This window comes from Sinohyriopsis cumingii, chromosome 15 (genome assembly GCF_028554795.1).
Source record: "Sinohyriopsis cumingii isolate HCF-2022 chromosome 15, ASM2855479v2, whole genome shotgun sequence".
Taxonomy (NCBI): Eukaryota; Metazoa; Mollusca; class Bivalvia; order Unionida; family Unionidae; genus Sinohyriopsis; species Sinohyriopsis cumingii.
The window spans coordinates 135599173-135612783 of NC_142975.1; the positions used below are offsets into that span (position 1 = coordinate 135599173).

General features: G+C 34.4%; 1 protein-coding gene across 2 annotated transcripts in view; it reads left to right on the plus strand.

The window, feature by feature from the left end:
• Positions 1–13611, plus strand: part of LOC149782842 (uncharacterized) — a 42336-nt gene that overhangs the window by 11492 nt on the left and 17233 nt on the right. The window contains exon 2 of one of the 2 annotated variants that reach the window (XM_089934937.1): positions 10478–10866. The exons of the other annotated variant lie outside the window; for it this stretch is intronic. Coding sequence (XP_089791063.1) covers positions 10478–10530 — 53 coding nt within the window. The 3' untranslated portion in view covers positions 10531–10866. Of the gene's footprint in view, positions 1–10477; positions 10867–13611 lie in introns of those variants that run through there. 2 annotated transcript variants of the gene reach the window in all.

The window sequence follows — 13611 nt, forward strand, 5'->3', positions numbered from 1 at the left end:
GTCTATTGTTTATTTCAATACCTATCTGTTATAGGGATTATTCTTCGTACATCTAACTGTTTATCTGCCTGAAAATGACGAATTACTCCGATTACTTCCGAGTCTGAGCGAGTAGATTAAGAACTTATTGGACTATTTTGGGATTTAATTTGCATTACTGTAAGATTTTTTAAATATTCACTTTGTGTATTAGGGAAATACATTATTTGTCGAATTTCTTTTTTTTTTTATATAAAAAAGCTTGTTGGTTTTCGCTCTTTTCTATTGCTTAGTTTAAGACCAACGAGAAATATAACTTTGTATTATTTGTTTACAAAATAAAATAACATCAGTGTCCCACGGGGACGTCCATGAATTATGTCAACAATTTTTAGGCAATTTTTTACCACCACCCCTCCCCCTTGTCAACAACTGTCAAACTTTCAGTGACCCCCCTAATAAAATTTTACCACCACCCCTACAAACTAACAATATTTTATACGGCTGGCTTTTATGCTAAAAATAGAATTATGGAAATTAAAAGGTTTGCAAATAAATTTTAATACATTTTTTTATACTTGTTTAACAGATTTCAAATTGACTATAACACTTTGAATTCATGAAAAAATCGAGAGTTTATATTCTAGCTTCTATCATCTTCCCATGGAGAAGCCAAATGTTCCTCAGTTGTTATAATGGGCATAGTGGCTGATTCATTAATTTCTTGTGGAACCGATACACCCGACAAGTCAACATCATCTTCATCTAACCATTATGCGCTTAACATTTCTCCATGAGCAATAATTGCCATCAGCTGTCTCTGTCTTTTGGCAGCCACTCGTATTGGCCGAATTCTTTGCGGTTGAGGAGCATGTGGTAATTGCCTAGGCCGAAGATCGCGTTGTCGGTGCTGTTGAACATGCTTCTTCAACATGACTTGTGAAGCAACATAGAGGTGACAGATTTTGCAGATCCGTTCAAGCAACGACAACTGAATGGAAGGACAATATAGATCTTATGGAAGAATTCTGAATGCCTTTGCCGATCGAGGTAGCATGTTATCAACTTTCAAAGACTGATTGAAGAAAAGAGATGAAAATCTGTGCAAGTCGCTCTCAGATGCATCTGATGCTTTAAGGCCTAAACTAGTTTGGCAGACTGGAATTGGTGGTGGAATGAATCTATCGGTGATAATCTCAAAGTACGAGCTTCGAATCGGTTGGCAACAATTTACATCATGGCATTTTACAATTTGTAAAAAGTATTGACTTGTTCTTACATGGATTTTGCACCAATCTTGATCCTTAGTTAGCAAATTTTCTGCCTCAAGCTCAGACACTTCAGGCACAATATACTCTATCACTGTTGGAAAATTATCTATAGTTACTTGCGTCCATACTTCTGACAATGTTTCGCCAGCATATTTGAAATTTGATTTTTCCAATTCTTCATCAATTGTTCGACCTTGTGAGTCAAGGTGGCTTCCAAAATGCTCATGTGGTAAAATTAGGCCTGACAGTTCTCGACTCAAAGGAACCATTCGCCTTTCTACTCGATTGAATGCACTCCTGTCTACAGTCCACAATCTACATTGAATAAAAACAAAATATGATGATGCAAGACTATGACTTCCTTGGCAAGAGCTCAACCGGTTTAGGATTAAACTGGTGGGCCGTTGACGGGCGAGTGAGTGTGTGCCATGCCAACGCATCGACTAATTTCCTATTTTTTGATTTATTCAATTTATTGTAAAAAATAACATTGTTGACGTCAATTTATCTTGAACTCCCCCTCCCCCATGTCAACAATTGTCAAACTTCTTCAAACCCCCTCCCCCCCATTTTGTTGACATAATTAATGGACGACCCCCAAGTCAGATACATAGTGAACTTGATTCAAGACAAGGTCAAGTTCAAAATACAATAATACATAAAACATACTTATGGAGATAAAAAAAACTAACAAACAACATAAATTAAATATGCATAGCATAATATAATATGTTCCTACAAACGGCATTAAATTAGGTTTGTCCGTTGCATTGACAGTGTGAAATTTTTTATATAAAAAAATAACAAAAATAGTGGAAACATGCGCAGAAAATTCAACTACATTAGATATTTACTACATACGTTTCTATGAGAAAGTGTAACGCACACAGCTGTTAGTTTTAGTCTTTCACTAATCACGTTGTGTACAATAATACAATACACTGGAAGGAATACGATATAAGTGCCCTTCCTTCTGCGTTCACAAGGACAACTAAAGGAGAAACAAAAACGCCTAGAGGTCAAATGTTATACAAGACATGTATTGATCTAACATTAGACAGCAAAAAGGGTGCGTCCAGTAAGATCCGACACGCACCATCAGGTAACACGCCAGATTATCCGTAGAGTATCAAAGTTTTTTCGTATGTTGCCATTAATGGGTGTTCAAATAGACAAGAAAACAGTAACGTCGCTATTTACAGCAAATAAGAAAGAGAACAGCCGTTGTAGCAAGATGACGCCTGAAGACAAGCAGTGGTTTGTTTGTAGGAACTGTATTTCATATAAAATAATTTAAAGAACACAAAAAAGCAAGTGAACAAATAAAGACAAAACATTTATTTTAGTATTAGACCCTCAGTTCATTAGGTATGATCTGAAATTGTCAATATCGCTAGCTGTATCTTTTGAGACAATTATAACAAATGCATATTCAGTTAAATGGCATCGTTAATACGCATAATAAAGATCCCATGTACTATATTTGAATCACATCGTTCTGAGTGCGTGCATGTTTTGATGACATCTTTGTATTTATCTGTTAGACAGGTCGTGTAACTCATTGTAATCCGAGTTGTCGTTGCATATGCCGTATTAGATAGAGAGCTAAACATAGTCAGAATTATCTCTCCGCCAAGGGGACATACATACATACATACATACATACGGTATGTATCAGATATAAGTTCATGACTCCCCCTACAGCCTACGGATTTGGACTTGACTATAAAACAAGACCATGCATACTAATGAGAAACCTCTAGAGTAACTACCTACACACACACACACACACACACACACACACACACATATATATATATATATATATATATATATATATATATATATATATATATATATATATATATATATATATATATTCGAGTATATCCATAGAGAGCAATTAAATTTCCTTTACAACCTGCACATGTATATATCTATTTCTGTTTACGAGTGAAGCTAAAAACTAAATACATTTATTTTCCTTCCTTCTTGCTTTCATTTCTTCCATCTTATCATTATGGTGGCGATTATCATCATCATCATCATCGTCATCATTATTATTATTATTATTATTATTATTATTATTATTATTATTCTTTGAAAGTATATCCACAAGTGATTTTTCAGAAAGAAAACATATTCACGTGCATCATCACCAAAATTATTTTCATAGATTTACCAATGTCAAATGGCGTCTTGGATATTTGGATTTTGTTGTGAAAATTGTGGTACACGATTCAGCAAATGGGAGGAGTTATTGCGAAGTCGGTACAGTTGTCTGGCTTCGATTCCTTGCGTTCTGAGAAGGACGTCAGTACAATTGTCAGGCCTCGAGTCCTTGCGTTCTGAGAAGGACGTCGGTACAGTTGTCTGACTTCGAGTCCTTGTGTTTTGAGAAGGACGTCGGTACTGTTGTCTGGCTTCGAGTCCTTGCGTTCTGAGGACGTCGGTTCAGCTGTCTGGCTTCTAGTCCTTGCGTTGTGAGAAAAGTAATGATTCCGTGTCAAACTTGTTAACATCACCATAGAAAGAAACAGTTCGAAAACAAGAACAATAATTGTGAATTATTAAAAGCATCTTTTTAAAATGTGGACAGAGTTTTCCTTTCAGAAAGCCTATCACATTTGTCCAGGATAGAATTGTCCAATTTAAAGCATAACAAATTTGTCCAGCATAGAATTATCAAAGTGAACGCCTGTCACATTTGTCCATAACATAAACAATGTCCCAGTTGCCACTACGTTATCGATTTAGTCTACAATCTCTGATATGTGAAAGAATGATTGGATATCCACAACATAAAGAAGAAAATGAAACGGAACCATACAGCATCTTTTTCTTTCTTTTCCTTCTTCTTACCGCTCCGGCGGCTTAGTGGTTAGAGCGTCTGCCTCAGATGCCGTGGGTTCGATCCCCGGCCGAGTCATACCAAAGATATTATTATTATTATTATTATTATTATTATTATTATTATTATTGATCATATATAACAACTGGATTATTTCGTGATTATTTTATCTATCAATCAATATAAAACACCAACCGGAAGTTGTATATGTGAGTAAAAAAAATACTTTTGAGGTATTTGTAAAGAACAAATTGACAGAAGCAGAAACAAGAAAACAGAAAGGTGACATTATAGTACTTTCATATATACATGAATGCATACGTACTGGAAGCGGTCAGAAATATAAAGGATTTTCGGTTTCGGTTTGGTAGAATTATTATTAGTTGCTGGGCTGTGAAGGGGGGTAAACCCGAGAGAATAATTATTCTACGTATTCAATATGTGTACCTTACAAAAATGTACTCGCTAACTGCTGTTGCTAATCTTACTCCAGTCATATGGTGTAACATTTCAGTACACTGATTACAAAGGAATATTAATAGCTACCAAGGACAGAGGTTTAGTTTCATTCCTTTGCGAGGCAAGGACGTCTAAATACAAACTTGAAGATCAAATGACCTCAAGTTAGATAAAAGATAAATGTGTTCTTTCCTTTTAAGGTTATCTTTTAATCATACATGCACATCTCTGGAAAAGGTTGCGTATATGCTTCAGCTGATAAGAAAATTACCAACACCTGAGTAATGTAGAAAACATTGTTGGTTGAAATCCCAGTGTGTTTCATGGATGAAACAGGATAATTAATGATGATTTTTTGGTAAGATTTGTAGGTTAAATATATTTCTTTTTTTCTTTCATATGAAGTAAAAAATGTCAAATATACTACTTATCGGATATATTATCAACTAATATCACTCGAAACTTAAGTAAGGATTTGTTTGCTCTAGTGCCGACAATAACGTTCCCTCTAAGCTGCGCGCGCGGCTGCTCAGACATTCCCGCGCATCGCAATCGACGAAGATCTACACATTTGGCTCAAGTAACCTTAATGCTTGCATAGCGCGCACATCTACCATTCGCATAGAGGGAACGTTGGCCGACAAATTTATTCTGAGATATATAGAGTCAAGTTGTACATGTACCCGAGGCGAATACCTGGATACACTTTGTAACCCACAGTAAAATAATCTCGTGTGTCGACAGTAATAGGTTTTCGAAAGTTCCATTACTGTTCGTATGGAGTGATCAAGCTTTTAAATGTCGTGTGGGTAAACAAAGACAATAATGAAAATTGTGACGGAACGGAATGTTTAATCCCCTAGCACTCGCAAACTATCAAATGAGAACGTGTGATTTGGTGTCGACAGAAACCAAAACGAGGACGTACTATTTAAGACAAAAATGACTCACAACAGAATATTTGCATCGTATAACATACCGAAACTGTTACATAGGTAGTTATTAGAACAAACGTCACACAGACCTTTATAGAAAAATGCACAGGGTGAAGAGTTCGAACGTTCAGCATTTTCACAAAATGGACCAGTTTCGTTTGGTTTTTGGTGTCGTTTGAGGGCGATGCAGTTTTATAATTGGAAACTGTAAAAGGCAATCAGCCTTAATTAGAAGAGTTTATTAATTATTGTAATTAATAGTTAACATTAATCAGAAAACATATAATGGTGGGAAGGTTTAGAAAAAGAGGTGAAAAACAACCAAACATTAGGTTTATTTATCTATTTTGGTTTTAGTGTTATTGCAAAGAATGATTTACTTTTGCTTACCAAACACTGGATAAAAATAGATTACAGTACTGTGTAGCTTTTAGAAAAAGTCATCTACACTAATTAAGTTCTTTATATATTTTATCTACTTTTCTGCTGTTTTAGTGTGTTAATTGAATCTTCAGATGGACCAAGGCTGTCTTTTTTATGTTAGGAAGCAACCTGGATGTAACGTGTTATAAAAGTCAGCATAGGTTATCTTGCATTTTCTAAAACATGGTTGGATTTGATGACTGGAATTTGTAGTGTAAGTGACCTTTCCTGAACCGGCCGAATCACACCAGTTTGCGTTGCCATCATACACAAAACCAAAAATGACCGAACGCAAATAACTCTTTTATTTGTGTTTGAGGCTTTTATTCTGCTTTCTACTGAATTTAAGTAATAATCATTACTAATAAGTAAATTTCAAGGCAAAAAATCAGAGACAAAATATTTTTGATTTTTTATGGAATACAAAAGGATGCAATAAAAGCTTATTGTCACAATTTGTGTAGTGGTATTTAGAAAATGTAAATAGAGTTTTTAGAAAGCATCCGTGATTTGAAACTCTATCATTTATGCTGTATTCATTTACTCACAGAGAGGCAAGGGGTTAAAAGATTCAGCCGTCAACACTACTCGTCATAGTTGTATACATGATGATTTATTACGAATACCATGTGAATTATAAACGGGACAAGAATACGTAAGTTCACGATATTGAAAATTCACGATACGCAATTGAGATATGTGTGTGTGGAGAGAGAGAGAGAGAGAGAGAGATGAGTGATATGTGTGTGTATTTCGTGTTTAATAATAATATGAACTGTGTTTGTTGTTGCTACTTTAATCACGATGAGTATATAATATTGATTTTGATTAATTATTGATATATCCATCCATCATCAGATGACACCATGTTTTTTTATAAACTAAAAACTGAGAATTAGAGACTGTTGTATCAGTTATTTGTTCCTGACTTTGACCTCATATGTTACTCATTTATTATATTATTAACAAAGATATAAAATCATTTTTAATATGAGAATATGAATATAATTGGAACATATAAACACAAAATTGGAACATATAAACACAAAACTGCCATCACTCCATTTACTAGATAATTTCATAATGTTGACACAGAAGCATAGTTGTTGCCGGGAAGAAATAAATCAAACTGCGCAGATGTAATTCTAAAAATCTCAAAAGTGAGCATCAATTTCTGATTACACGTAACGCATATAATAATTTAAACACTCTGCATTTAAAAGTAAAATATTATGGATCAACGGAATTTCAGTGGTTAAAGTGTTGGACTCGTGGCCGGAATGATGATGGTTTGAATTCCACAATCGGATCAGCCTGAGTCGGCTACCTTTGTGTTTCTTGCTCAAGGCACTTTACAATAGAATCTTAAGTGTTGTTTTGCCGTAAAATACGGAACCAGACCAAACTTACACCGAACATGACGACATGTTTGAACTCACCAGCACTTAAAACAAAAGAAAATCTATATGGACTTGCAGAACGTACATATGACGAATTTATATTAAAAATAGTAGATTATGCAATGAATTTGGCTAACACGTTAATTTAGTGTAACGAATCTTAACCATACTCGAACTTTTGTTATACATTTACCTGTGTCTCCATTCAGTTCATATCCTTGCAATATCACACAGCTACATATGTTCTAACATTCGGTTAAAATGCATGCATGCAGCAACAAAAAACGTTTTGTTTGAATGTTATGGCTTTATCCTTCGATTTCATGCGTTTAAAGTATTCTTTTCATTTTTTTTAAACAAAGATATGCCATAGACGATGTCGCCATTAAGAGTCTCATATCATTGAAATAGTGTATAAATTTTAACAACCATTTTTATGCATATGTTCAAAAGACTTTCTAATGTTGTGTTATGAATTTGTATCTTAATTTATTTATTTATTTAATATTTTATTATTAATATTTTTTTTTAATTCATTGCATTTCAAACGTGCTCATTTACCTGTTTGATATAGTACATTATTTCTGTGTGAAAATAAGCATGTATATGATTACGCCAATAATGAGCACGAATGGGTCTACATTCATTTATATTAATCCACTAAATCTCAGGTCTTCTGCTGAATCCCTTCGAATATAATTGACTGTAATAAAGGGTCCTGTACGCAAGGCGTTAATATCAAGCTTACGTCGGCTTTACCGTATTTATCAAAGATTGTAGCCCAAGTTCTCTCGCTAAAGGCCATCAATTATGAAGTTCATTCGATATATTATATACTAAAACAATCCCGGCCTGTATTTTATCAAAGACACATTCAAAATTAAAGCTTATGCAGTGTATGTATCTGACAAATTAAGGGCATGAAAGTGACATGAAAGGTTTCAGCTATGATTACGTCATTATCTGTGTCTCCATTCAGTGTTTTATACCTGTGCAATATTAGAGTATTACGTATGTTCCAACAACCGTTCTATTCATGTATGTGAAAGACTTTTTGTGCTATGACACTATTGTTTCATTTTAAACACTTTTTAACCCATGGTTATACTTCAAACTGTGTTCTCATTCAGTGACTCATATCTTTCAAGGAGTATGTATGTCTAACACCGTTTTAAAATTTTCATGTTGGCAATTCGTCTCTTCATTTGATTTATTTAGAACAATTGCCCATTCGTCTGTTTGCTAAAAGTATTTCATTTATGTGGTAACAAGAAGCACACACACACTTGCGTCAATAATGATCTTGAATTTGAGTAAATTAAATTCAGCTGGTTTAATCCAACGCCGCTTATATTCTTCTAATCTTCATCATTGATAATTGGCCAGTTTTTAAAATGCTAGCACTCAGGAAGCGTCAGTATCTAAATTTACAATCGCGTCCCTTTCTTGTCAGTGGTTACAGACAACTCTTCTCGCAAATCATGATTTTTTCGACCCAATGGTGTCATTTACTATAATACGTGCATAAGAAATCTATGTCAGTATTGACAAAGGTACAGTCATTGAATTTTAAATTCCTATGATACATCCAACTCTGAAATATGTGAATCTCTTTCGTCATGATCATTGGAGTCTATTTCGCTGTGAATGTGTGTATTAAAATAGAAAAACATACTATTAAGTCATACTATTAAGAGCTACTGTCATGTAAATTTGTATTAAATTAAGAACTCTTAAGGCAATTTATTATCACTGCCGTTTTTTTCAAAGAAATAGAGGGAAATATGTGATTATGCCCGTCTGCGCATGCATGCATAATAGCGGACAACAACTACACTGATCCAGATGAAAGTTTATCCTTGTGTATGATCGAGATGATCTGCAGATATGGACTGACCATGGTGGGATGGGAAGGGGACTTTAGCATCCATTAGGCAAACAAAGTGGACAAGAACATCGAAGCCAATGCCAGCGTTATTTGAACACCCAGACGGACACAGTCATGTTTGAGAAGGAGATGGACCTATCCTACATAATAGACCTACCAGTACTGGAAAACTCAAAAATATGGAACGAGAGTAACTAATAAAATATGTGTACTATATTACAGAACTTAAACTAAAGATCTTAAGAGTGCACTGGGTTTAAAAATCTCACAAACCATGACGCAGGCTTAAACCATAGCGATACAACTCACGCTAGACCTGTTACCCAGAAACAAAACTATCTTACTTGTAACAGAAAAAATACAAGAGACAGCTCAATAGGCCAGACATGCTAGATGACGGAAACATACCACTGAGGTACTTAGGGAAAGGCTGTTTCATATGGTCAACCAAAATGAAGTTATTAAATAGTCACACAGAGTTCATGGCTTAAGTGTCACAAGTAACGTATATATTAGAGTAAAGTCTCTGAGAACATCATTAAACACTGGCAATGCATGTCCAATCAATGACAGTCTGATTTGGCTGTCTCGCTTTACATACAAACATACAGACCGCTCTGGTGTCGTGGTGGTTAGAGCGTCCGCCTCGGATGCGGGAGGTCGCGGCCGAGTCGTACCAAATACTTTTAAAAATGGTACTAGCAGCAAGGAGGCTTGGCGCTCAGCATTAAGATGTTAGTGTTAGGACAAGTTGGACTGGTGTCAGGATAATGTGACTGGATAGGACATCACCCATGATGCCCCAGTGACTGACATCTCTATAAACTGTCACACTAATGACATCGTAGCGATATGAATGAAAAATTGTGAAAGCTACGTTAAAAACCCCAAACACACACACACACGCAAGCACGCACGCACGCGCACGCACGCACGCATACATACATACATACATACATACATACATACATGCATACGTGGTGGGCGGCAGGACTGTCAGATCGATAATGCATGTGATAGAGTAAGTAGTACCTGGGACAGATCGATGATATAATAAGCCATAAATTCATTAAAACGGTCAAAAATAAAAGATATTCAATTTTCTTCAAACTTGTAAAAGAATTCATAATGGTTGGTGAGGTGGGGAGGGGTAAATCCCCTGGGAATATACACAGAATAATTCATCTACGTATCCAGTTGAGATAAATAGTGTCAATGTACCTTATAAAAATGCACTCACTTACTTATATTGCAAATCTTTTTTCTTTCAGGTGGTGTAAAATTCCAGTACACTTTTTACAAGGAAATAACAATCGAGCAGTGAGGTTAAATTTCTTTCTCATTCGAGAAAAGGCCGTCTAAATAAAGACCAAATGCCCTACCTGTCTTACATTCAGTGAGGTGTTTGGTCTCAAAAACGTTACGTGTGTTCTACCTTTTGGTCCCATTTTGTTTCGCATATAAAGTTACACCTTTGGAATAAGAAACGGCCTGCACGTATCCCCTCTCCGACAAATAACAAACAGCAACAAACCAACTAAAGAAACCCCAACATAAAACACCTTAGTGACATAGAAAACATTATTTGTTGAACATAATAATTCATTGTATATACTTGGCACGAAGTATTAAGAAGAAATGTATAAATTTATACAGAAGATTTGTTATCGGTCAAATTATTATTATTATTATTATTATTATATATATATATATATATATATATATATATATATATATATATATATATATATATATATATATATATATATATATATATATATATATATATATATATATATATATATATATTCAGTGTAAAGATATACCAATTAACGTTAAATTATCATCATCAGATCTCATCTTAGACTTATGATGCATGGGTTTATATTATATTTATCAATGTGATACGAGATTTATTCTTATATATATATACATACATGCATACATAGAGTGTGTGTTTGTGTCCAACTGCAAATAACGAATGTCCAAAGGTGAGCGTGTCCCTAATGACATGCAATTTTTATAAAAATACTAGTTATGTCAGTAAATTGAAAGACAGCGCTCTCATATCTGTCCACTTAATTTTGAGTATCACTTTATGAGGTAAAATCATGTTTATGCAACCACCAATTTAACAGTACTAATTTAATCAATAAATGCATCAATTTCGCTATTTTATTACTGTAACACGTGATTAGTAGCCTAAAGATGTTATTATTTTGTATTTCCATCTCATCGGAGGTATCGATATTTGATATGTCATTGCAATCCAAGGAGAAAATATTCTCGGATTCTTTGCGACAGTAATGTCAATCGTAAATAAGAGATTTATAAAATTCGACTGCTGACTTCTGCTCAGCTTATACGGCTGTTAGGTTTGTGATCCATTTCTTGATCTCATGAAGGGATCTAGTTATATTTAATGATATATTCTGAAAATAAGTTAAGTGGGCGGATTTATGTATGCACATGAGTACACACACACACACACACACACACCAAGAGTCCCACACAGAGACAGAGAGCATGATTGCACCAGAGGCACTTGCTGTGCGCAGTGTAACATACTGTACAAGTATTTCTTTGTGTTTACATAAATATGGTTTCAACACTCTTTACATGGAATGATTTCACTCTTATAAATTTCAGATGGGTAACACTGACGGCAGTCACTACTGACAATGATGAAATAATCTTGTTCTTTAAATGTCACAACGTCACGTTAGAGTCCATTTGGTTGTATGTTAATAGTTACTTTAGTTTTCCACTACGTGAATAGACCAGAAATAAAAATACACATATTTCTGGCTATATAACATTAAAACGTTTTATTTTTAGGGCATATGAGTTATCTGAAATAGTCTCGTCCCAATTTTGTACGAACTGAAATTAAACGTGTCAACTACGAATGATTTGACATTGCAACCATCCGAAATCAGTAAAGTCAATTGCTGACATCAAGGGCAATCATCTCCCATCCATGTATCATCCATCACTAACACTGATCTTGCTTATAATAAAGTACGATGACAAGACTATTTCTGAAGACAAAATTAATTAATATGTATGTATGTATGTATGTATGTATGTATGTATGTATGTATGTATGTATGCATGCATGCATGTATGTATGTATGTATTCATGCATGTCGTTAGGTAGGTAGAAAGGTACGCCGGTATACTTGAAGAGATGTTTGCATTAATTATTACGCACCGAAGATTAGTATTCATTTACAAAAAGATATTTATTTATTTATTTATTTATTTATTTATTTACGTATTATACACATGTTCTTGTGGACAAGAGCGATGTTTTACATACTTTCAAGATGTATGGCTAGGCATGCAATTAGTTTGGATATATATCACGTTTCTCTCTATCAAAATCTTGGATGCAGGACAGGCATCTTTATTCTGACATAAAGTTCCTTCCTCCGACATACGCAGCCTATCAGCTAGTATAGTCCACGACAAAGTCGGTAAACCACCCACCACATATAACTAAAGAAGTAGCAGTTTGTTATTTCGCTTGTTTATTTGTTTTTTTTTATCTTGGCAAGACATAATGCATGGTATGTGTTTTTGTTTTCTTGGCGAGACATAATGCCATGTATGTTTAAGGCAAATTTAAATATTGATAAATATTTACGAAGTTTGCACAGAGACAGAAAGAAATGTTATCTGTAAATTGAAGACGTCCGATAATGCTAATCCATAGAAAAAAGGCATGAATTAGGTTTGTGTGATTCAAAACAATAATGGGGATGTATTTCATAACTTATTGGAAAGGCCCTGACCTATATAAAAGGTGCAATACATAACTTGGTTACAAACGTTGCAATATTTTGAACTTTAGCTACCTACTCAAAAGCTCCAAACACAAATTACCATGAATTTTGAACAAAATAATTAAAAAAAATAGTACATGAAACATTTTATTCTTCTAAAACTTTTATTACTTTATTAATTTGTCATTTATCACAGATGTACTACTTACCTGAGGATGAATTTCATTTCACTTTTTCACACTGTACTTGTATAATTACAGCACATGTCAATTTGACATTGAGATAGAGGTTGATAACGCTCAGTGAGCTGATAATTTATAAAGATGTTTACATCGAAATTTGTTCCTGATTTCACTCGTCGTTCATATGTCTCCACTGAGGTTCAACTCTTGTATTTGGTACTCAGTACAACAACATACAAGACAAATTATCAATTCACAGATATGCTTTTCAGCGTCAACGAGCCGTAAGCACGCCACACCTGACTTTGATAGTTTGAATTCAAGATGAAATATTGAGTAACTTGGGTTTATTAAATATGTATGTTTATAATTTTTGGATAACACACCTTAACACATAAATTCGATTGGGGGGGGGGGTAAATTATTTTTTTACGT